The 26025-nt window shown below is 32.1% G+C and overlaps 2 protein-coding genes across 2 annotated transcripts in view; one reads left to right on the forward strand and one right to left on the reverse strand.

Annotated features, from left to right (window-relative positions):
• Pngl (N-glycanase Pngl) overlaps positions 1 to 6321 on the reverse strand; it is a 124022-nt gene extending 117701 nt beyond the window's left edge. The window contains exons 1-2 of the mRNA XM_072523342.1: positions 5967 to 6321; positions 843 to 953 (exon numbers count right to left, since the gene is read on the reverse strand). Coding sequence (XP_072379443.1) covers positions 843 to 953; positions 5967 to 6182 — 327 coding nt within the window. The 5' untranslated portion in view covers positions 6183 to 6321. The remainder of the gene's footprint in view (positions 1 to 842; positions 954 to 5966) is intronic.
• A 291-nt stretch (positions 6322 to 6612) lies between these two features.
• or (AP-3 complex subunit sigma-2 or) lies at positions 6613 to 19757 on the forward strand. Its single transcript, XM_072523343.1, has 4 exons — positions 6613 to 6809; positions 6868 to 6959; positions 7276 to 7567; positions 18445 to 19757. Exons 1-4 carry the CDS (start codon positions 6741 to 6743, stop codon positions 18565 to 18567), a joined length of 576 nt encoding a protein of 191 aa, XP_072379444.1. The 5' UTR covers positions 6613 to 6740; the 3' UTR covers positions 18568 to 19757.
• Positions 19758 to 26025: the final 6268 nt, after the last annotated feature.

Genomic DNA, 26025 nt, shown 5'->3' on the forward strand with positions numbered 1-26025 from the left:
AAATACTATTAATTTATTCTCTGAAGTACGGGCCATTACTTTGTTTACATATTTGTATACTACTAACCTGTAGAACGTTATTCCTGAAGATTTTTTATTAACATTGCTTCTGCTACTGCAACTACGTTGAGAACCAGAAACCATTATTATGCACTATCACAATATATTATTACAGTTTCTATAAAAGTATTATAAAACTAAAAATATTCGAAAAACAACAAACGTAAACAAACATATACGATCTGTCAAAAGTGTCAAAACAATCTTAACAATATAGCCGAAGTGAGGTCGTTTTTAGTCACGTGATGCCCTCTCCACAGATTCTAACTCGATGGTTTTTATGTAAAAAATACGCATTTATTAAACATAAAAATGTTTATATTTAATATTGTGTTTAATTTTTGACAATTAATATGCTTTTGCATATTTAGGCAAATTTAGAAAAAATAGCTGCATATTTTTAGTAAAAGTAGTGCATATATATGCGCATATATTGGTAATGTGTTGCATATATTCCGCTGCCTAGTGATTACCTACATAATTAAATGCAGGTAATAAATTCTTTTAATCTATGCTTAGTAAAAAAACTAATTTTATAGGAATATATAAAATAATTATTTCGAAATGTTTGGACATAGATGATTCTTTACAAAACTTCAATGATAGTTCAATAGTTTGACCACGCGTGACAGGCCAAATATTTCAAAATTGCAGACAAAATAGTTAAATTACATATGATTTAACACGACTGTGTCATGCCGCGAATAATTGAAATCGCGGATACGTGAGCACTACTATATATGGATTTCATTTTGAGAAAAGATAACAACAAAAGTACATACCTTTGAAGCTTGCTTTTGTTCCAAAATATTTTTCCAGGATAATATCGCCATTTTAAAATCAACAACTGTCTTCACTGGTACATGCGCATTAATTACAAATGTAGAACTTTTCTGAAAAAAAAAATATAAACATAATTCAATATATTATGTAATGAAGCCAACTGGTATCGTAGCCGGAGTAACGTTAAATTTTTACTGTAGAAGAAAATTCTAACCTTATAATTTACTTTAAAGAAGAGGTAGGCAACTAATTTTAGGTGGGGTCCAGCAAATAGGCTTGGGGAGGCCCAGGAAAAAATTGGCGAAACTTCGTTATACCTACGCCTCCATCGCGTGAATCAAATTAACGCGTTAAATTTAACTTTTGATTTGAATAAACAGGTATACATTGTTACAATCAATGTGAAAAATTGCACTTGTGTTCTTAAGCCAGTTTTTTAAAGGTAGGTTCACGCTGGAAGTAGCTAATGCCAATAGTGTCATCAAGGTGAGCGTCTGTCAATCTTGATCGATATTTGTTCTTCAAAAAATTCATTTTTTAAAACGAAGTTTCACAAAGAAATGTGAAGCCAAACATAGTAGCAAGGTAAATGGGCAATTTCTTGCAGTTTTCATATTTCTATGGAACACGTTTACTCCAAAATTCTTGGGTTTTATGCATTTGCAACAAAAATCACTCCATTCCCAGACAGTTCGGACTGAGAACAGCGAACCGACTATAACAAAACATTTAAAAGTAAATAAGTAACGAAAAAAATGTTATTTTTTAATTCTATTTTACTTCTTTAAACTATACAAGCAGATCAAATTGTTTTTGAAGTAAGACTATTACTTAATTCTTGATTTCTATTTCTATTTTTTCATTTATTTACATTGAATATTAATTTGTTTTGTTGTATAATCCACTTCTGCAATAATAATGTGATATATTTGATTTAATGAATGAGCAACTCCATAAAGACATGGACATGGTTGCTTCCATAAAGTCCTCGTAGACACACCGTCTCAGGATTTGCAACTTCAACGTGGAGTCATATGTCGCCATGTTACCTAATCCAACGGTAACTTTAACATCATAATTATTTATAAGATATAATGTCAAACAAATGTAACTAATTATTTGTTAACGGGTTTTTACCCATTTATTTAGTGGCTACATTCATGTACTCCTAGACACCGATGATGGAATGATGGATTCCGAAAACGTTTTGTCTAACACAGCCCGTTTGGGTTTTTAAATATATACCTTTTACAAAGGATTTTAATTAATTTAAAAAAAAATCAGTTAATAATCTTCAGCTCTACAATATTATGTTCAGGTAAGGGATTATATGTTATCAAGAATATAATTAAAATTATAATTCCTTATGGTACCATAATGGACAAAAACAGTTATGGTAAGTTACCCAAGATTAAAAAGGTGGGGGGGGGGGGTAATATGATTTTAAAAAGTGGGCATATTCAGACTTGATTTTTGATAAAATGTTCAATTCTTCTTCTTTTGCATTAAGTTCCGAGATAAATGCTCATTTTTCTAGTGATGCAAAGAAAATAATGCTAAACATTGATTCTGCTGGGTAATTTAAAAAAAATATTAATATAAAAATATTATACCCCGTTAGACAAGTAAATGTCTCACAGAGAATGATTTATTTTTTAAAGAAAACTACACAAAAAACATGGTAGAATTAAACGGACATTTGTTCAACAAATTAGTATGGCGATCTTGCTACCATTTAGAGCGTACTAAGTCTTGTAATTACTTCTAACTTGAAGGACCACCCACTGGCGTGGGAAATAAGAACACAATCAGTTAAAACAATACGTAATTTAATAATTGAATGTTACTACAACTAAATTAATATCTAGCCAAAGTTTTAGCGCAAGTTCTTTTATTGAAAACAGCCGATCACTGTCCATACACTAGTCCGCGACACACTACACTAGCGCTGATATAGATTAAAATGTTACTAATAATTATCACTTCAACTACGGACGTTTTCTTCTATATGAATATACTTGATTAATAATGAGCGTTCAGCTTTTATCTATAAGCTATGTAACGATAATTAAAATGCGAGAGATAAAACTCTAAAACAAGAAGCGACCAGCTCAGCTGGGATACAATTTGATACTGTACGCGAGAGTCTAAACTCTTAAACCAGACATGGTAGATTCACTCTATAAACAAATCAATGTCATAAATATAGTGCATTTTTGTGAAAATCAGCAGACCAGATCTCGACAGGACTACATCTGTAATTATTGTAGTGGATGAAACAATGTGGAAGTAACTTCTCTTTGTTTTTTTATGCAAATGATTTAGCTTTCGACATTACAGACAACAATCAGAATACTCTTATTGTGAAATTTGCAGATGACACTAACATTTTAACTATAGGGTCATCCTTGAATAATTTATTGAATATTGCTAATAATAGATTAGATAAAGCACAGATATGGCTCAATATGAATAAACTCATAGTGAACAGAGAAAAAACAAATTATATCTGTTTCGTCACTAAAACAAATAATAGTACCTTACCAGAAACTCTCTCGATTCAATCGCAAATGGTTACTCTAAATCAAAGCACAAAGTTTCTGGGGGTACATATTGACCAAAATTTAGATTTTGGAGTGCATATAAATGAGATATGTAACAGGTTAGCATCTATCTGCTACTCTTTCAGAATAACAGCAAATTATTTGGACGAAAAATGTAAATGAGTTGTATATTTTTCAAATTTTCATTCTGTAATGCGATTTGGAATAGTTTTCTGGGGGGGGGGGGAAGTGGTAACGCTGAACAGGTTTTTATATTACAAAAAAGAGCAATCAGAACTCTACTTAACTTGAAATACAGGGATTCATGTAGAGGTAATTTCAAAAAACTAAGCATACTAACAATGGCTGGAACATACATATATGAATGCTTACTTTTCATTTTTAAAAATAGACATAAATTCTTGAAACACATAACAAACCATAATATTAATACACGAAAGAATCTCATAAGCTATAATATACCAATACACAGACTAACAGCATCTGAGAAAACCACAGAATATGCCTGTATTAAATTCTTTAATAAACTGCCTTATACCATCAAAATAGAAACTGACATAAATAAATATAGAAAGTCTGTTCAACAGTTGCTCATACACCTTGAACCGTACAAAGTGGAAGAATACCTTCAAGCTGACCTGCAGGGAGACTGAGGGCTCTTATCTGAATCTAAATGTCACTGTTATTATCCTTATATTTTAATATTACTTTTATGTTAAGTGTAGGTTGTTACAGCAACCATTACAAATTATAATTGACACCATTCTCTCTATTGACAATTTATATTTGTGTGTAACTTGTGAATCCTGAGAATAGAGCTTTTTTCTATTCTATTCTAACTAATAGATTCAGTATAAGGGGTTGTTTAAGTATTACATAACTCAATTATTGTTGGTCGGGTCTCATAAAACGTTATATGGGCGGGAGGGGGGTTAAGAACATGTTACCTAACATTGTTACAAAAATAAAAACTGTTAAAAATCTATGTAAAAATCTCATAAATTGGCAATTATTTTCGTTTATATTTAAGTGGAATTCTTCGATTGTATTATACAACACTGTTATTTTGTTCTTTTTGTTTGTATTTTATGGGGAATATTTTGACTGTATTGAATATCCTTTTTATGTTGTTTTCGTTGTCAGTAATACACAGGAACACATTGCTGTAGTCATCATCATCATTATATCATCATAACCTTTGGCTCAACAATCCTCTGTAGATCCTAAAATTCGTCCCCATTCTGTTCGGTTTCTAGCAATGTGTTGCCATCTTCTGATTTTTAGTATCACAAAGTCAGTCTTAACTTCATCTTATTACCTACTTCGCGGTCGGCCACTGCCTCTTTTTCCTATAGATGTTTCTGTCGTTAGCTTTTTAGCAATTTTATTATGTGTCCAGCCCATCTAAGCACCTGTGTTTTAACGACCGGTAAGATATCTGGTTCTGGACATTCTGATTAAAGAGTTGGTATAATTTGAAATTATATCTTTTGTGCCACTGCCCTTGGTCGTTTATAGCTCCAAATATTTTACGGAGTATTTTAGGGTCAAATATTCCCAAGTCTTTAATCCTTCTGCATTAGGGTATGTTCATAACGAAGACCATCGCATCATATCCTCTCCTAGACCATAGTATTGATAGTGTTTTATTTATACCATTTATTTTACCTGGAGATCGATAATACAGTATGATCCTATGGTAGGAGCGAGGGTCGGCACTTCGTTGTGAGCGCCCACTTATAGTCCATATTTACGCCTCTTATGCAAGGACCGATCAGCCTCAGCAGTGTTTTACATGTAATAATTTTAGTTCTTCTTTGGATATTTCTTCAGTAGAATTGTTTTTGGGGTCCATAGTATGGCCAGTTGCTGTAGTCATTGTTGTTAAATTGAATTCATAATGTAATGTGATCAAAAGTTGAAAAAAAAAGGTGAAAATTGACTGAACATAAAAAGCCTGAAGATAATTTTCAGGATCCAGCAGAACCTAATCTGGTGTGGTCTAGCACTGACCTGCACAGAAGAATGCTGTTATTGCTAATGGAGGAGTGCATTGAAATCTATCTTTCTGGATTTCCTGCAGCTATCCTACCCAATCCTTCAAATCTCAAGTAAGTTTGTAGTACCTAGCCAGTCACTGAAAGGATTTAATCTTGTGTATATCACTACAAGCGACCTCAAGAATAGAATATGTCCTACCAGTAGGTACCTGGTTTCACCTAACAATTCCAGAAATTGTTCTCAAAATACAAGTCAAACAAATTATTTTTTGTTTAATTTGTATTTTAAAAACCTTTTCTGCATCAAAATCAAACCATCAAAATATACATATTTTCAACTAAAATTGTGCTTATTTTCCATTAAATAGTAAGGAGTATCAAAATGCAACAAGAAAATAGCTTCTACACAACAAATGATTAAATCAAACTTGGATGTGCCATATAAATATATAAATACACTAACAAATCTTTTTTAAATTAGAATTATTACTAGTACTTTCCCAGTAACAATAAAAACAATGAAAATTATTTTAAAAAAATGGGTAAGTAAGCTACTCACTTCTTCAAATCCCATTAGTTTCAAACATTCTTTTCCTCCCTTGATTGACAAAATTTTATTAGAAATCGTTACATTTGACTTTTGTAGTGTTCGAACTTTTAAATCAGATGGGTTTTTTATAATGTTTTCAGCAATTTTGGTAAGTATTCTAATTGCTTCTTGATATACTGCTGGCGAATTTTGTTCTAGTTGTTTAAAGGTATCTTCGAAGCCCATGATTTATGAAACTAAAAGATCTCAAAGGTAATATTTTTATAATACACTTATGACTTAACTAAAAAACACGTAGATAAAACAAATTTACAAGTCATCCTATTTGAACTCTTCACGTATTCACTTTGACGTTGTTTACAAATCTTACTGTTGTGACATTTAATGTAATTTTAGGTTAGGAAATCGCTAAGATACCGATAACCGTGTGTTTTGTTTGAATTTTATTTATTAAATTTTTTTAATTTTATGGTTTATAAAAAATTTTAGTATTGTTAAATACAAAAATATTAAAATAAACTTATTAATAATATTCATTTAGTAACACTTTATAAAGAAAATTATAGTTCTCCAGAATGCATTACCTGTAGTCGTAGTCTCTTTTCATTACATTTTAATGGATCCTGTCCTGAACTGACATGTAAATATCTTATCTGACAGATATATCAATTTCAACACACTGCAGTGACTGTAGAAGTAGGGTTAATTTATGTTTAAGTTAGAAGAAAATGAAATTTTTCAGTAATAAAAGTTAATATTGAATAGTACATATTATATTTCACAATGATAAAAGCAATTCTAGTCTTTAATAATCATGGAAAACCTAGACTCTCTAAATTCTACCAATATTTTGTAAGTAAATGTTTATACTTAAATGTTTTGAGATATCTATCTCCATTGTGTGTTTTAGGCTGAAGATATGCAACAACAAATTATCAAAGAAACGTTCCAGTTGGTTTCTAAAAGAGATGATAACGTTTGCAATTTTTTGGAAGGTGGAAGGTATAACAGTACCATACTGACCTTATTTTTTTCTTTATTCTAATCTAAAATTATTTTAAATAATATGTTCTTAAAATATGTATAGACACAATACTTGAAAATACCATAAATAATTTTAAATTACAGAGTAGATAGACCTTATATTATTACAGGTTATGTCTCCTGAGGAATTGTTCTTTTATGCTCTAATAATTTAAACTTTTACATTCATTCTTACACGTACCTACTTCATTTACTTTATTAATTTTTTGTTGGATCATATTTTTTGTTCTTACTGCTTTATAAACATTTAATTTATTTCTTTATTATTTTTTAGTTTAATTGGAGGAAGTGACTACAAACTAATCTACAGACATTATGCTACTCTATATTTTGTATTTTGCGTAGACTCCTCAGAAAGTGAACTTGGTATTTTGGATCTGATACAAGTATTTGTTGAAACCTTGGATAAGTGCTTTGAAAATGTATGTGAACTAGACTTAATATTCCATGTTGATAAAGTTCACTATATACTAAATGAACTTGTAATGGGTGGTATGGTTTTAGAAACAAATATGACAGAAATACTTACCAGGATAGAAGACCAAAACAAAATGGAGAAAGCAGAGGTTTGCTATTTATATTTTAATAGATAGGGTGCTAGTTTTAATAATACTGGAATAGACTACTTAAAGTAACAAAAAGAAAGTTAGATTTTTTAAGGTGGAAGCAGGATATAGGCCTGGATATGTTTTAGTCCCAATATTTTTAATTCTAAAATACCAGAGAATCCTAAATATGTTTTATACTAAAGAAGTACAAAGGAAGAATGGATAAAACAAAATTTTCAAATTAAAATCTTGTAGAAAACATAAAAATTATTAAAACTCATATATAACATTAAGAAGACACTGGTCACATTTTTCAATATTAAAAAAATGTTAAAATAAGCCAATGTCACTAATGTAGTTAATTGTGAGGGATAGGGGGAACAGTGGGGAAAGAAAAAACATTATCAATGTTCTTGGCTTGGCCCTAAAACCTATGGTGTGTTTTGGGCCTCTTGTATAATTTGCCTCCAGTACAAGCTCAGCCAAAGTTCTGTACATCTTATTAAAGTTTTTTTGACCAACAGTGTAGAGTTTAGTAGCTCTAAATTAGCAAACTATACTTTGATGTTCACCACAATGACCACAAGTCATTTGTTTTCTTCCGTGGTCTGGCCCAAAAGATGTCTGTTATCAATGAAGCTGAATTTTATTGTGTTTGCTGCCCATGATTGTTTCCTACACCTAGACTATAATTTTTGTACCCTGTATAAGTTTGTACAGGTCTTTTGCTTGGCACATCCTAAATTTACCAGGGGTTTCCTCTTGGTTGACCATATAGTTCTTATCTTTTTGTCTTTAGCTGAATTTCTTGTCTCTGCAGTTTTAGACCTAACCACTATAATTTCTTTCTACATGTGTAAGTGACTATGGTGGATTTGTGGGGACTTATATTTAGTGCCTTCCTACAAGTCCATTGTCTCACAAGTTCACCAAGGCATATTTGGTGCTCATCAGTGGAAGGTAAAATATCCAAATGTAACATTTTGAGAGTTTTTTGTAGGTTGATTAGAGTACATTTTTAAGTATTTGATTTTCTTGTAATCTATTTTTATACCAACAAATTCAAGCTTTTCTTTAATTTTAAACAGAATTGCTTTTAGTAATACAATATCCCTAACAACTAGGCCAATGTAATAGCTTCAAAATATATTGGTAATATTAAATAAATAATTTTCCCAGCAGTATGTATCTAAATAATACACCATTATAAACAACATAATAAATGTTTACTTGTCTAGGGCAGCTCTTCCCAAACTTATTTGTGCTGTGACGCCCTTGGGACTTTGCTATTTTTTGCAACGTCCCCTCAACCCAACCTCCAATAATACTTACCAATCTAGTACTAGCCTAGTAAAAGGTTATATTATAACAAAAACACTATTTGAACATTTATATTTTTTATTAGAAATTAAGAATGAAATCAAAACATAGTCACAAAAATGAAGAGAGATATTTATTTATGTAACTGGCTGGTTAACTGGCTTGCTTTTTTGAGCACAGCTCATGAAATCGGGGCTCCAGTTTGGAAATTGCCACTCTCATTTCTTTTTCTAAGTTTATGTTTGACCTGTACTTATTTTTAATTACTACAACTGCAGAAAAGTCCGTTTTGCACAAGTATGAAGTCGCAAATGGTAATAAAACGCCATGCTGATGCGGCCATGCTGATGGTATAATATTCATGAGAAAGTGAGCTCCAAAATTTCAACAGTTTGACTTTGTCATATTAAAGCTTTAGGCTGGAATCACAAGACAATTCTGTTAGTTGTTCTTCTTCCTCTGTTGAAAGTGTCGATGGCGTAAATGGCAGGGAAGGCTTTATGACCCAGTTATATTGCTCCATATCTTTGGGAAAATATTTCACAGTTGCAATTATAAATTAAAGAGGTGTGGTCAGCCCCCATTTCTTCACAAAGTTTATGGAAAAGTTTTGATTTCACGGGTCATGTTTTAATGTTGTTCACCACTTTAATAATGCTATCCATCACAACACTTAATTCAGGTGTAACATTCTTTTCTGCCCTATATGTATGACACAATATGTCCATTTTACACTTGGAGTCTTGGTTTTGATGAGAGCTTGTAGTCCTTGATACTGTCCAGACATCACTCGGGCACCATCGGTACACACGTCTTACACAGTTATCCAGTTAATAATATTTTCATTCATATATTAGTTTAAAATTTTGAAAAAATCAGTAGCTTTACAACTTTCACATATTTTTCTGCAAAATAACAAATCCTCACATATATTTGTTTCTTGTATGTACCTTACATAACATATCAATTGAGCATCATCAGTACTATCAGCCGCCTCGTCCAGTTGAATGGCAAATAAACCTGAAAGTTTCCCCACAATTTGCTCATTAATATCTTCTGCCATGTCGTGAATACAGCGACTAACCGTATTGTTTGAAAGAGGTACATTTTTTATTTCTTGGGCTACCGATTCTCCAATTATCTCTGTCACCATGTCAACCGCTGCGGGTAAGATCACTTCCTCAGCGATCGCATGTGGTTTTCCGATTTTCGGATAATTTCGTGGACCATCGGATAATTTTCGGATTGAACAATTTTTAAAATAATTTCGGATCATTCAAATGTCTATCGACTTAATGTTATATTTTTTATTTGATTTATTTATTAATACATATATTTTATACTCATTTAAAATCAAATAAATAAATTTTCTGTATTAAAAGTCAGCGCTGACACGCGACGCCCTTGGGACAACGCAGCGACGCCCCAGCGCGTCGCGACGCACAGTTTGGGAAGCCCTGGTCTAGCGTATATGATAATTCATCACCCACAATTAATAAATCTTTGCAAGCGAACATTTTTCCCACAATATTTAAACATAGGCTTCCTTGTACCAATTTTTAAGTCAGATATGAGGCCAGTAAGTTAATTTATAGAGATATATACATGTGGTGCACAAGTTCTGAATTGTTTTATATTCGTGTTTGGTTACCTAAGTTGGTCTTGCAGTGGAATCATTTCTGAGAGCCAGTTTGTGTTTTATAAGAACAAGGGAAGATCGAAGGTAGGAGAGGAGCCGGCCGCAAACAATTATCCTGGTTAAGGAATATTAAAGAATGGACAGGAATACACAATACTGGCGAGCTGTGTCACGCCGCCAAAAACAGAATTCTAGTAATGAGATAGTCGCCTACGCACTTTGGTGTATGGCATGTTAAGAAGAAGAATAAAAGAACAAATTAACAACTAGCAGTTATTAGTAACTAAATGTAGCAGTTTAACAAGTTGCTGTGTTGGAGGTTGGACGAATGGTAAACTTTATTAGTGAATTTTAAGATTCTTATGACTAAACTTTCAGATTTGGGTTTAGAGAGAAATTTCAGGACTTTCTGCCTGGACCTGCACAGGACCTGGAGAATTGTCAGGACGATCACATGCTATAGGTATTAGTCATGTGTTTCTGATGGTTTTATAGTCGAGAAGGGTATCCACAGGCATCACTGCATGTTTTTGCAGTTTGTCTGTTGAATGTTATCGTTATAGAAGAGCTACAGTTATGCTGTAGTTATGAGTGCAACAGTTATGCTGCAGACTGTTTTTGCCGTTTTTCAATGTATTAAGTAAATCTGTATATTACTCCAAGTCTGTAATGTTCAGAGATGATTTGAAAATATATTAAGTAATTTCATATTAAATTAATGGAATTGACCTTCAAACACATTTAAATGGCTTGTGAAAATTTACACAAGTCAATAACCTATTTATAAAACTAAGTATAAACAAATGTTTTTTTTATTACGTTTCTGTTCTAGTCACAGGGTGACAACTGCTTATATTGCCATTGGCATACATCTAGGGTGCAGAAAAAAGTCTGGATGTTTTGTGTGATGAATGGTTTTGCTTTTTCAGAGAATATTGATATGAGTATGTTTGTGGGGAATGATTTTGCTTGGATTTATTGAAAGGAATTGTGTTAATTTCTCATTAAATACAGTTGTTTGATAACTACAGACACTCAATCCATTCGTAAAATAAATACAGTTAAACTCCATGCGTTTCCATGCTCTATGCTATGTCTCTTCTTGAGTATTTATTTATTTATTTATTTATTAACGGGATACCACCCAATTCAATATATACACAAAGTATTACAAGTATTATCTAGTGATACAATAATTACAAAGATATAGCAAATATGTATGAAAAGAATTGGCGATGCAGCCATATAGAAAAAAAAAACAAATATTAAAACTATATAAAGCACATAGCAAATACAAATCACATAAAATTACAAAATTTTTTTTAAACACATTCTACAGACATTTTCCGAAGCGCACAGCAACAAATCAAAGTCTATTCTATTTCCATTTAGAATGATTCTACTCAGTGGAGAATGCCTACCAAAGTTAGAGCGATGAAATTTAATTGCAAAATTATGAGATGTTCTAGTAACTCTAGAGGGAACATTAAAGTCGATTAGAGACAGTAGATCATTGCAATTAATTTTTGAATTCAGTAGTTTATGAAGAAACAAAACATCAGCATACATCCGTCTGGAAGATAGCCTAGGAAGGTTTAATGTATTTCTAATTTCTGAGTAGGAATGGTCGCTTAAAGGTTTGTGTAATTTAAAACTTAAGTACCTAATGAATTTATTTTGGACTTTTTCAAGCTTGGCTATATGGACTTCATAAGTGGGTGACCAAACGACTGAGCAATACTCAAGAACAGATCTTACTAGGGAAATGTAAATCAGTCTGATGGAATTAATGTTATGCAAACATCTAGAGGTTCTAATAATGAAGCCTAACATTTTAAATGCCTGGTTATTCACATAATCAAAATGAGCGCAAAAATTTAGTTTGGAATCTAATTGAACACCTAGATCTCTTACAGTTGAGACAGCCTTCAGTGGTTCTTCAGCTAATTTGTAATTATAAGAGAGGTTGTTAATTCTTCTACAGAAACTAATAAAGTGACATTTTCCAACATTAATGCTCATTTGGTTCCAATTGCACCATGCCATAAATTTGTTAATATCTATTTGGAGTTTTTCACAATCTGAGATGTCTTCGACAATTCTATAGATTTTTAAATCATCAGCAAATAGCAAAAATTTAGAGTTAATTTGAGATTTAATGTCATTAACAAATAAATTAAAAAGGAAAGGCCCTAAGTGGCTTCCTTGTGGAACACCAGATGTTACGGAGATCTCACTAGATTGAAAGTGTTTAATTTTAACAAGTTGTATTCTGCTAGTTAGGTAACTACATAACCAGTTATACAGATTGCCTGTAAATCCAATAGTTTTAAGCTTGTTACACAACAATTTATGATTCACAGTGTCAAATGCTTTGGAGAAATCTGTATAAATAGCATCCACCTGTAGTCTCCTTTCCAAAGCATCAGATATGTATTGCGTGAAAAGTAAAAGATTTGTCGAAGTTGATCTACCTGAAAGAAAACCATGTTGCTCTTCAATTAGTACATTGCATAAAGGTGTTTTAATAGAGTCACATATTATACTCTCTAGTATTTTAGGAATAGAAGAAAGAATGCTTATTGGTCTGTAGTTAGCTATGTTACTCCTGTCACCTGATTTATGAATAGGAACAATAAAACTAGATTTCCACAAACTTGGACAAATACCTGAATCAAGTGAATGAGAAAACAGAAAATATAAGGGATGGGTTAAAGTACATCTACATTTTTTTAATAGTATGGGTGGAATTCCATCTGGCCCTGAGCCCTTATAAATGTCCAAATTGGCTAATTTTTCAAATATGATTTCAATAGATACATTACAAGAATTTAGACTCACTGTTTTCTCATACTCTAAGATGGGCTGTATTAAATCATCATCATTTGCTCTGTAAATATTTTGAAAGCATTGCGCAAAGCTATTAACGATATCCGCACCATTATTAAGCATTGTGTTTCCAAAAAACATTGTGTTTGGTAGACCATTATTTTTGCGTTTGCTGTTAACAAAATTCCAAAAGTGCTTTACGTTTGAACTAATTCTAGATTCAGTTTGACTTATATAAATTTCATGACATGACCTGCTTAGTTCTTTGCATTCGGTTCTCAAGGAAGAGAAAAGTAGATAATCGTCCCAAGAATTTGTTTGTTTATATATCTTGTGAGCAATTTTTTTCCTAAATATTAATGATTTTAGGTCATTAGTCATCCAACGAGGAAATTTGGGATTTTTTAATCTTGTACGTGGTATTGAACAATTGACACCAAACTGCAATATGGAGTAGAACAGTTCCGTGGCTTCGTTAATATCTCTGCAAATACCTAAAACGTTCTCCCAGGAGATACTAGCAAGATACATATTAAGAGCAACATAGTCTCCTCTCCTAAAATTAAAGGCAAAACTATCATATTGAAGCTCGGGCATATTATCTTTTATAGCTAAAGAAATTGATAACGCAGGATGATAACGATCACAAGTACACATAAGTTATTTGATCTCTCTTATGTTTAACCAGAGTGAACTGTTATATAATAGAGTAAATGATGTCATAAAATATACCAATCAAGTCGGACAGATTGGATGAGTATATCCCATTCTATATATTTAAGGCATTGGTGAATTGCAGCAAAATTTGGCTTATATAATAATATTCTTTGTCAGAAATTGTCTGCTTAACAACACTTCGCTGTACAGTAGTTAACAGAGGGGGGTGATAAGAGTCCAGAGAAATTACATCATAAGCATCAGAAATAAGCTCTTGCAAGCCAGAATAATAACATCACTAGGTACTTTTGACCACATAATTACATAGAAAAAGATTTTGGTAGGCACATAAATTCACTAAACCTAACAGTGCCGTAGGTTTTACAGTTGCAGAAGAGTAATTATCTTTAACTTCCAATCTAGCAGATGGGAGATTATAATCACCAAATAAATAAAATTTGAGAGCTGAAAATTGCTCGCTTGAGTATTAGCTGATCAATGGATGGATCAGAGTGGATGAGCGAAACACAAAACTTGTCACTTTAAAACCCATGTCAGAAAAGGGAAAAAAGAAAATCACTAAAGAAAATTGAGTGGCTTTTTGAATGATTTTAGCTATATTATTGAAGTATTTAATTGTCACAAGTTGAACAGCTTTTTGGTTAGTTAAAAGTTCGGATTTAACAGAATCCAACAGTTTTCTTTGGTTAGCTGTCTAATCCACAAGAAAAGGTATCTTTTCGAAGAAAGCTACTAATTTCGAAGAAATTACTTGCTGAAGAAAACATTCTTTTAATAGGCCGATAGCCGTTCTTGTTAACATTTTCAAAACGGAAAATTTGGACTTCATTGGTATTAATAGAACCATAGGCCCTCGTTAAAATGAATTTAAGAAACTTTATCAGAAGTGAACAGCAGTACATAGTTCAGGGACACCTAAACCTATGCAATATTCAGACTGGTGCACAGTAACTTGCATTAACGCATTAATGAACACACATCAGAAGAGTTTGAAATTAAAAGGTGAGTGCGACAGGGGTGTGTATTGTCACCACTACTATTCAATGCATACTCTGAAGAAATCATGAAAAGAGCCCTTGAGGGAGAAACAGCAGGAATAAAGGTCAATGGAACACCAATTAACAACATTAGATATACAGACGATACTATCATAATAACAGACGACCTCCAAGACTAGTTGAGTATGGAGAAGAATATGGATTATCAATAAACACCAAGAAAACTAAATTTATGAGGATATCAAAAACCCAAAATAATGATGAAAGCCTAACAATTAACGGCAAAACTTTAGAACAAGTTGAAAACTACAATTATCTTTGTGCAAGAGAACTTAAATTAGACTTGAGAGTTAGGCTAGCAAGGTGTTATATCTTCTCGACTCCGCATTACGGGATAGAAGCATGGACACTTAACGCGTCGACTACTAAAAAGTTGGAAGCATTTGAACTGTGGGCCTATAGAAGAATCCTGAAGATATCATGGACCGGGCATGTAACAAACAACAAAGCCATGAGAAAAGTCAACAAAAGAATGGAAATATTGGAAACCATCAAGATACGAAAGCTGCAATATCTGGGGCATGTTATGCGTAATGAAAGATACAACATACTTCAATTAATTATACAATCCAGGGCAAGAGAAGTGTAGGAAGGAGAAAAATCTCGTGGTTGCGTAACTTGAGGGAATGGTATTCAGAGCGACAGCATCTAAGATCAGAATAGCCATGATGATTGCCAACTTCCGTCGCGTAGATGGCACGTAAAGAAGAAGACAGTAACGTGGCAGCTATCACACACGATGAAGTTATCAGCAAATTTATTACCACAACTGCGGCATTTGTTAGCCATTTGAAAAAGGAAGACGAAATGTTAAGTTGCACTGATGAAAAAAGTTATATTAATACCTGGACTATAACGAGTAAAGGACCAACTTGCTTAAATTAATTACTGAACTCTAATGGGCTAATATGAATTAATGATTTAAAACTGAAATTAACTTTTTATCCTAATGGTTTGAAACACAGAAACTGTTAATGGATATTATAAACAAAAAATGGAAACTGGTACCAATCTTGCAGAAGTGAAAAGGTGAATAACCATTTTCTTCACCCCAAATGCGATAAATATGAGAAGAATTTGGCAGACCTATAACCAAAACATGTCTCAAAAGCCTGAGATATGTCAAGGAAAGCAGCAGAACAGTATTTTTTTGACGTTAAAATCCTTGTTTATTTGGTTGACTAGCCTATGCACTTGTTATATGGTTCCGTGTTTGTCTCGGAAATCGAATTGATGTTCTGGAATTATTTTAAGTTCGTCCATTATCGTTTTTAACCTTTTTACGTACATTTTTTCAAAGACTTTCCTAATCATAATCTTTCAATGGCGTACGAAAAATTTCATAAGTTATGACAAAGCTACTTGTATTGAAGAAATACCTATTTATAATATGTATCACGTTAATGTAGGAGTATGATTATTATTTACATTTGGGTTAGTAACAATAAATAATTTTAGGTTAGTAGGTAATAGTTAAACCTCCCTAAAACCGCGATCGTCCTTGAAAATCTGTCAACTCAGGGATTCAGTTGTTTTGCTATCGAAGTAACAATAAACAGTGTTCTTGTAGAAAAAGATGGAATTATTTTGTAGCGGAGAAATTACTTACAAAAAATCTGAGAGTATCGTCGTGAAAAGTGTACTATTTAGATGAAACTTGGCTAAATCAAGGTAATCTGTCTTAAAGGTGTGGCAAGATTTTGAAATTAAAAGTCGCAGACGAGCCTTCATTGAAGGGTTTTCAACAGATATCGAAAAGACAGTTAACAGGTTTTCAACAGGTTTAAAAACACCGGTAGGTAAACACCAGTGGGTAAAGGAATCCAAGAAAACCAAAGATTACGATGAGGAAATGGACGCTCAAAGATTCGAAGGTTGGTTTTCAAAGATTCTACCAAACCTTGAAGCAAATTCTGTCGTTGTTATGGACAATATATGTCTTCATACAACAGTCGACGATTGGCAATAACTGCCTGGCAAAAAGGTGACATGATTAACTGGTTCCCTCAAAAAAAATATACCATTATATGAAAACATGTTGAAAGTACAATTATTAAATCTCACGAGGATACATATACCCGAATTAACGAAATATACTGTGTCTATGAAATAGCTCGTGAAAACAACATAACTGTACATCGCCTTCTTCCTTATTGTGAACTGAACCCTATCGAGATTATATGGGCTTAAATAACAAGCAAGTGCCAAGAGAAAAATTGAGAGTTAAAATGGAGGAGGTAAAAGCCTTGTTGGCTATTGCCATAAAAAATGTCACACCTGAGTCTTGGAAAAATTGTATAAGACACACTATAAAAGAAGAAGATAGAATATGAGATTTAGACACAAGAGTGGATATTTCAGTTAAACCGTTAATTATCAATGTAAATAGTAGTGATAGCGATAGCTCTTTATCATCTTGTCTTCATTCGATGATTAATATTTTGACTTCTTGTGGAGGTCGAACTACTTTATCAAGATTACTTTCGTATTTAAGTTTATTTTATTAACATATTTTTCAAACTAAAATACCTTTTCTATAACTCCAATATACTTTGCTCTTTTTAAAAATTAAATAAGTCTCATATTATATATAATATATTAAGATTAATTTTTAAAATTCGCTGCAACCGTGTAAACGATACGCTACTGAATGTTAAACTAAGAAATCATGAGCAATTTATCTCTCTCTCTCTCTCTCTCTCTCTTATGGCCACGTTGATCTACTGGTCTTAAGAACACGATGTTGTCATGTATGACTTTAACACAGAATAGTATCGTACTTTTAGATTTAATGTGTGATAGTTATGCTGCATGTGAATGAATAAAATATAAATTGCTAGAATATCGATCATCACAAACTGGCAACGATGTTGTCGTTTTATCGCATTCACATTTCTGAGAATTTACTACCTACAAATTTGATTCTCAACTATAGTAATTGAGTTCTTGAAGTTTATAATTATCAGGAGGTAAAGTTGTATAAAGTATTGTGAACAAGTTGGTGTTTGAATAAAAAGTATTCGAAAGAAATGTAGCAATATGTTTCTCTAGTTGTTTATACTATTTAATATTAGATATTAAAATTCTATAATTGATAACTCTTAAATGTTGTATAATAATAAAGATAAATAAATAGAAAGGGAGAAGTTATAGGGATAGAGAAATTGAGAAATATAATGAGAGCAAATGTGTGCAAAGAGTTGGTAAGAATGAGAAATAGATATTATTCTTAAGAAAAACTAATGTTTAAACATATGAACGATGAGTGAGCAGGAGAGAAAGACGGATGAGAAAGGAAAAGATAATTTGTGTAATCTATGCGCTCCTTTATTTATTGCTTTACACAACTTATGTTTATGTTTCCTTTTTAGGCTGGCATTGCTGCAGCTCCTGCAAGAGCTGTATCAGCTGTTAAAAACATGAACATTCCACAACAAATCAAAGACATCAAGTTACCCGACTTGCCGCAGGCTATTAAAGATTTGAAATTCTGACCTCAAGTAGGAAAATCATTACAGGACGTCCATATATCACCATTTCACATCCCCTCTGACGCCAGGTCACTTTTAGAAGAACCTTCCTCTGTTAAATATACTTGATATATGTTTATGTACAGGGTGTTGTTCTGTAAATAGTGATACTTGCATTTTTCTCAGATAATATAAAGTAAGAATGTAAATGGAAATTTGTGCTATGTACAAAAATAATATGCAGTTAAACTGTTTGACAGACAAAACATTTTAAAATATTTGTTGTGCATCTAAGGACAAAAAATTAGTAGAATACATTTAGCTAAAGTAGCATTTTTTTGCAACATATCATTTCGATAAGTTTGTTGTGTCGTAATATAATAATTTATAATGTTAAAAGAACGCATATGGTGAACTGGCTTCACTATTAGTTTTGTACATATCTAACATTTGTTATTTTTCCAACAATATTTTTTATTGTTGTTTACAATGCAAATTTACAATCGATCCCACACTAATATTAAAGTAATAAGTAAATAACTGGTATTTTAATAGGCTTGTACCAGGTCCCATTTATCAATGGTTGTCTTGCAATCACTCGTCATCAAGACTCTTTAAATTCTTCTGGCCACATTCGTTTCAGTCTTCTCCCTTGCTCGAATAGATCCATTATTCATCGGTTTTCAGATTCAGTTGCACAGTCTTTGTATTTATTCAGCCTAGGAATTATTAATATCTTTTATTTTGTTAAGTGCTAAGATGCTCCAGTTATAAGAAATGTCTAATTAGAATTATTGCAGTTATCTCAATATTTATCAATGCATTCTGGCAAATTTTATTTGGTTCCTCAGACGTGTAACTGTAGGAAAGTGATCTATAGAAATTCTTCATTTTAAACTATGTCACTTACGATGTTGTGAATGTCTCTTGTCCTCAACATAAGACGAGAACCAAACTGCTAAGCAGTTTATTAGTTGCGGAGATCAGATTACCTGCAGGTATAGATTGAAAACAATTTGAGAGATTGATGAGACATTTAACGAACTTTGGCCCTTTTTTGTAGTAAAGAGACATTTAAAAAGAAATATATTGCATAGAATCATGGTACTGAGACGTACAGTGTATTATTAATCAAGATATATATATATATATATATATATATATATATATATATATATATATATATATATATATATATATATATATATATATATTGGGCTTTATCAACAAAGAAATATATTACAAGGCTGTAACACACGGTATTACCAAAAATTTTTAAAATATAAAATGGGAGTATAAACATTTTATTGACCTACTTTGTAAGGGGTATCCAAACAAATTTAATAGGGTGGCATCCTAGTTATCCGATTTGACCAATTTCGTAAGATTTATATCTTGAGTTATACATTTTTATGACACAAGTACTATAGCCCTAAACTGGAGCACCGACCTTCATAAGTATCTTCACCATTCAGTTGTCTTCTTGCAGCAAGGAAAGGTTATTCGGTTTTGATCGTGCTAGATGTCCTGCCCATCTCAATTTTCCTACTTTTATGAAAAATATGGCTTTTTTACATGGTAAAATAATAGTTTTCTATATATTTTTTCTGGTTGAAGTTCAATGTATATGGGCACTAATAGCTGGATTCTATAAGGTTAAAGCGGTTTCATGAAAATATTATATGCTTTATTTTAGTAAATATGTTCTGCCGAGATGGATGCATATCAAGAGTGACTGGTTATTACTGGTAACGATTCATCGTTAAAGTTACGTGGGTTTAATTGAAAATGAGGTTTCGATCTGATTTAACTTTACTTGCAAATGTTTTTTATGCTTTTTTGGCACTACGTGGCAACGTCTGTATGGTTCTTAGATGGAAGATCTGTAGTGTGGATTATAAGTACGAATGTCGGTTATAGTGGAGCTTCTATAAATTTGTGAATTTTGCTGTATCTAGTAACTGGTATTGTGGTCTGATTCATTTGGTTTTAAAATTTTGTTAGATGATAGGAAATAACTGCTGTCTATTATTTCTAGCCCATCTTGTCTTGATGCCTTTGTTTTTCATATCATTTAATTACTTTGGTAGTTTTCGGTTGCTCTATTTAAATTTGTTTTGTGGCTTTCGATATCCGCCATTTTGAATAACTACCCTTTTTCTGCTATACTTGGAAGCATAGATTTCTTATTGCCGACTACGTCGGAGTGGAGCACCGCGGTGGATCACACAGAGACTAACGACGTATCGCGCGATTACACACTACGTCGCCTAGTAAACGCAGTCCCATGCGTGTTTATTAATAAAGAAAATGAAATATAAAATAAATAAAATCGATTGGTATCGAATCGAATATATTGGAATCGAATCGAATCAATTGGAATCAAATCGAATCTGGATCGAATTGGAATCTAATCGATTGAAATCGACTCAAATAAATTAAAAACCATCGCTTTGTGTGTAGACGATAAGAAAGCTATCCAGAGTGCCACATCCCGTTTTTTTCTTAAATATGGAAGGAAGATGACTTTCTTGTTTTATCTAGTCAATTGCCGGAGTAGCTGTCGATACTACTTTCTGTAAAGGTGGGGTGAATTTTGTGTTGCCTGTTCTATTCATCGTGGTGTTTTTAGTGGAATTTGCACAGTGATTTGTGTATCTGTTGACGTACATATGTCAATAAGATGATTATATTGGTATTTGGACATGCAATAACAATTTTATCTAATGGTCTTGAATTATTTGTCTCTTTTATCGCAATTGTTCTCTTTATAGAACATTTTGATTTTCATATTAAAACTAAAAGAAATATATTTTTGTTATGTATCAAAAACAGTAAAATAAATTGTGGTGCTAGAGGCATGTGGAGTTTGAGAACCATAAAATTGCAGCAGAATGCTACTTTTGTTTGGTTACACTGTTTACATATTTATTAAATAAAAAGTTACTTAAAATCGACAAATTTTGGTTTTTATGAGTACATATCTTTTTGTACACATTTCGTTTTGTTGGTTAAATATATTGAATTATTAGAAAACGGCAATGCTCAGCACGGTTCTCTTAATTTGGTAAAGTATTTATCAAGAATTCACTGTAAGCTCTATAGAAAAAAATAATCATTAAGTATACTTATTCGTTCTCTATCTATTTAGATTTCCGCAGAAAAGTATTTCTATTGTATTTATATATAAAAGCGGGTCGTTTTAGTAGAATTTGAATAAGCGGTTTTTTATATGTAATTTTTATTAAATAAGTTATAATATTTAGAAGAATATTAATTGTTTTAAAAAGTATTGTATACGTATTACTCATGATATTATCTCTCCTGTGTATTTGTTTATGTTTGGATTAAAATGCAAGTATCAAAATTTAGAAATTATCTATTTTGTTAACTTTAATGTTAAATTCTTTTATTACTTATGTATAAAATACAAATAACCTCCATTTATTAAAATGATAGTTAAATTACAATATTTGAATTACATATATAGATTATTTTTCTTCTTTTTTTTTATCATATTTATTCCTATTTTATTAACGGTTGTATGGTATTTTCAAACGTCGCATCTATCTAGCTTTATTTCCATGTTCATGAGAATCACCGACCTCTAAGGACGCGATTCAGGAAAGATAAAAATTAACAATAAAATAATGTATTATTCGGAAAGTCAAGACGGTTCACACGGAGAGGGTGTCGGGATAATACTAAACAAAAAGATTAATGAAGCAGTACTAAATTTCACCCCATATTCATACGATTAAACCAGAACAAGCCCAAAATAAACATTATACAAGTTTATGCTCCAACTGCGGACAAACCAGAGAGCGGTACTGAAACTTTCTACGAAGACATATACAATATTTTAAAACCATTCAAACTCGGGATGTTATAATGGGTGATTTTCACGCAAAGATTGGGAAAAAGGTTTAGAAGAATGTACAGGAGGAACGGTCTGGAAAACGGAAACGAAAGTTGTGATAAGCGTATCGAATTTTGATATAGCGAATACATTGTTTAAACTGCCAAATAGTCATCAGAGATTTTATCTCTAAAAACAGACGAAAAACTGAATGTTGCTGAGCATGTCAATTATTTTGAGACCCCCAAAAAGAAACTTTTTCAATTTCTACTCCCAGCTTCGGCCTAAAACCGCCCCTCGCAGGGGAAGGGAATAAGTCGATTTAACAAGAATCTGTACGATGTAAAAATCTTCCCCTCACAGGGGAAGGGAATAAGTTGATTTAACAAGAATCTGTACGATGTAAAAAAAATATTTCGAACAAGAAATGTAGCTGAGATAATTTTGAAGAAAAATGTTAATTTGCACTTATTGTTTAGAATGAACCGTTACAAGTTACAAGAGCGCGCGCAACGCACAGTAACTACAAAAGCCAGCTGCCTAACACCCGTAGCGTCACTTCCACTCGAACATCGACAAGAAGCAGACCATCCAGAGAGACTTGAAAATGGCAAGTGAGATCTTGCCGAAACGTCGTCAAAATGGTTTTTATCAAAACCAACAACATTTAACGCGGAGTCAAACCCGGAATACCATTGATATAATATATATATATATATATATATATATATATATATATTGTTCTGATTGTTTATTTTGAGTTCAAACTTAGTTTATTGAGCCAATAAAAAAATTATAACTTATCTGTTATCAAAAGTAAAATAATCCTTATATTACCTGTGTTCGATGGATTCAAAAGATTTTCTAGTTGTCTTTTATCGGGAGAAGAAGAAAGGATAATAATACAAATATATTATATTACAAAGATTTACGTTTCTTTATTTTATATGAACGAATAAAACAATTATTAAATTCTGTCGTTATCTTATCAATCAGCATACAAGAAAATAAATCAAATTATTATGATAAGAAGATTATAAAGCTACATACATTTATATTACGTGAAAAACCAATTTTACTTAAAATTTTCTTTACTTAAAAAAAGAAACCACAAAACTTTAAACTTTTGATTAGCCTAACAAAACCTCAATTCTTAAATTTGAATGCTAATGACCATGATGTCGAAACGATCCTTCACAGATATAAAATTCAATTGTACAAACACTTACAGTTTATTTTCTTCTTGAGTTGTATGTTGGAACATACCCAGAAAAGTCCAGTCTCCTCAAAGATGTGATCTCCCTTTTTTGTCACCTCGGCTCCTTCTTTACGTCTCTGCAAACCTCCTGCAGACTACACAAAAAACACCTGATTCACTTCTCCAAACTCCGCTACTTATTTATGACACCAGGACCTCCTTTTGTCAACTTGATGCCGTAAGAATACTTTCACATATACTTTATAAAAATGCCCACGGTAGATACAAGGACCTCTTTTAATCTACTTGTTATCTCCTTCTTCAAACTATTCACTTCTTTTCGTTACGCCGGTATCCAAACTCACGAACCACACCCTATCTTGAGACACACGACTGTTTCCTTTCGATGACCAAAATATGACTAACTTCTCCTCTCTCATGATCGACTCACCAAATTCCCATTTTAAAAACGACCGTCCAATCAAAAAGTTTAAATTGTGTTTACCATGATTTTGGAAAAGCCTAATTTCGGTTTCAGAGAAAACTAAATAGCTTACTTTAAAATTGGTTTTTTTCAGTACATCATTTATACATATTTCAAAAGATTAAAATATGGTCATTTAATACTCGACTATACAAACAATGAAAAAAATTAACTTACAGGTAAAATGTCTTCTAATTCTAAACAAAGGTTTTTTGATAATTTTGTTTGCAACGGAAACAGGTCGTTTGCCAAACAAATTTCTATTCTTATCTACACTAAATCTTATCTTAAATTAATATATACATTTTTGTTTATAATGATTTCTTAAAATTTTATTCCCATGGATATTTTATTTATTTTTCTTTGGTTGGGAAAGAAAAAGTATGACAATATATATATATATATATATATATATATATATATATATATATATATATATATATATATATATATATATATATATATATATATATATATATATATATATATATATATATATATATTTGGGAAGATATACGTATGAAAGAACTGTCTCTCATGGATAGGAAAAGAAAATATTCGCGAAACTGCTTCATTACTACTAACAGCGACCCATTTGATATTGGGAACTTCATCATTGGAATTATCTGCACTAATACTAATCACAGTCATATCACTCCCTTTGGTTACATATTTGCAAATGTATTTAATATATTTTACTGAATGGCAAGATTCAACGTTGATGTGCGCTTTGGAGGTCTTTGATAAAATATGTGAATATGGAACAATCCAGCGATTATCTATTTCAATATCTTGTTGATTTAATTTGACAATTGTTGATCTTCCATTGTCTGCTGTCGATCGGCGACGATACAGTGGATAACCGTCATTACCAGTGATTGTTTCAGATATTAATGTCCGTGGATATCGCTTTAAACATTTACCATCCACCATACATGGTGAATTTTGATTAATAGTTCCACAGGGACCATATATCATGTTTTTGATAACTACCTCATGCAATCCAGGATCTACTTCTACATTAGGGATTTCAGCTGATATTACTGCATCAACTTCATTTGGCCTTATCTTTTCAACTAACCAAATCAAAATGTGTGTCTGTGGCAATCCCCGTTTCTGCCACTCCACAGAATACATCCAGCAGCGCGTCTCCAAACACATAATGTTTTACAATAAAATCCATTAAATATTTCAACTTTTTTCTAAAGACTGGCTGTTATATCATGACGATCAATGGGTGCTTGCCCAGGGAATAACTCCTGCTTGATTTCTATCCAGTGTAGATTGCATGTGAATGTGATGAACAAATCTGCTGTACCATAATGACGAACATATGACATGGCATCTTGAGCATATTCATGCATATATCGAGGGCTTCCGATGTATGTTGCTGGAAGAATAGTCATCCGACCAACATTCTGTGCATTTCCATCAGCATTAATCGCAACTCGAAGGTGAATATACTCTTCAGATCTGAGTTTGGTCTGATTCAACCTGATGAATGTTAATCTTTCCGTTTAAATTTTAACATACATGTCTACAACATACTTGTGATATATTCGCCGACATTTGAGTATGTGATTGTCTTCATTTAGCCGAATCATTAGGCGGTATGAATAATAGTTCATTGCACTGACTTTTTTGTTGGTTTTAGAACCTGAAAATAAATTTTTGTTTTCATAACATTGAAAATAAAAAAAATAATATAATGACTGATAATATATCTCCGTAGCTAAACTAATATTTGAATTACCTGTAATCTGATTTATCATCTTGTTTGAGAATTCATAGCCATCTTCCTTGCCAAAATATAATGGGATATTACAGTACGTCATATCAGCTATCACGAATGCTACGAACAATGAACTAACTGGACGGACCAACGGACAACGACCAAAACTACGTAATAAGGACTTAATGATGGATTTGCGATTGGGAACC

The sequence above is a fragment of the Diabrotica undecimpunctata genome, chromosome 2 (genome assembly GCF_040954645.1).
Source record: "Diabrotica undecimpunctata isolate CICGRU chromosome 2, icDiaUnde3, whole genome shotgun sequence".
Classification (NCBI taxonomy): domain Eukaryota; kingdom Metazoa; phylum Arthropoda; class Insecta; order Coleoptera; family Chrysomelidae; genus Diabrotica; species Diabrotica undecimpunctata.

What these genes read in the sequence shown, in the direction of transcription:
- or (XM_072523343.1), top strand. Translation starts at nt 6,741, where the DNA reads ATGATAAAAGCAATTCTAGTCTTTAATAATCATGGAAAACCTAGACTC. An exon ending in CTAAATTCTACCAATATTTT is followed by an intron (nt 6,810 to 6,867) that starts GTAAGTAAATGT and finishes TGTGTGTTTTAG; the next exon opens with GCTGAAGATATGCAACAACA. An exon ending in AATTTTTTGGAAGGTGGAAG is followed by an intron (nt 6,960 to 7,275) that starts GTATAACAGTAC and finishes ATTATTTTTTAG; the next exon opens with TTTAATTGGAGGAAGTGACT.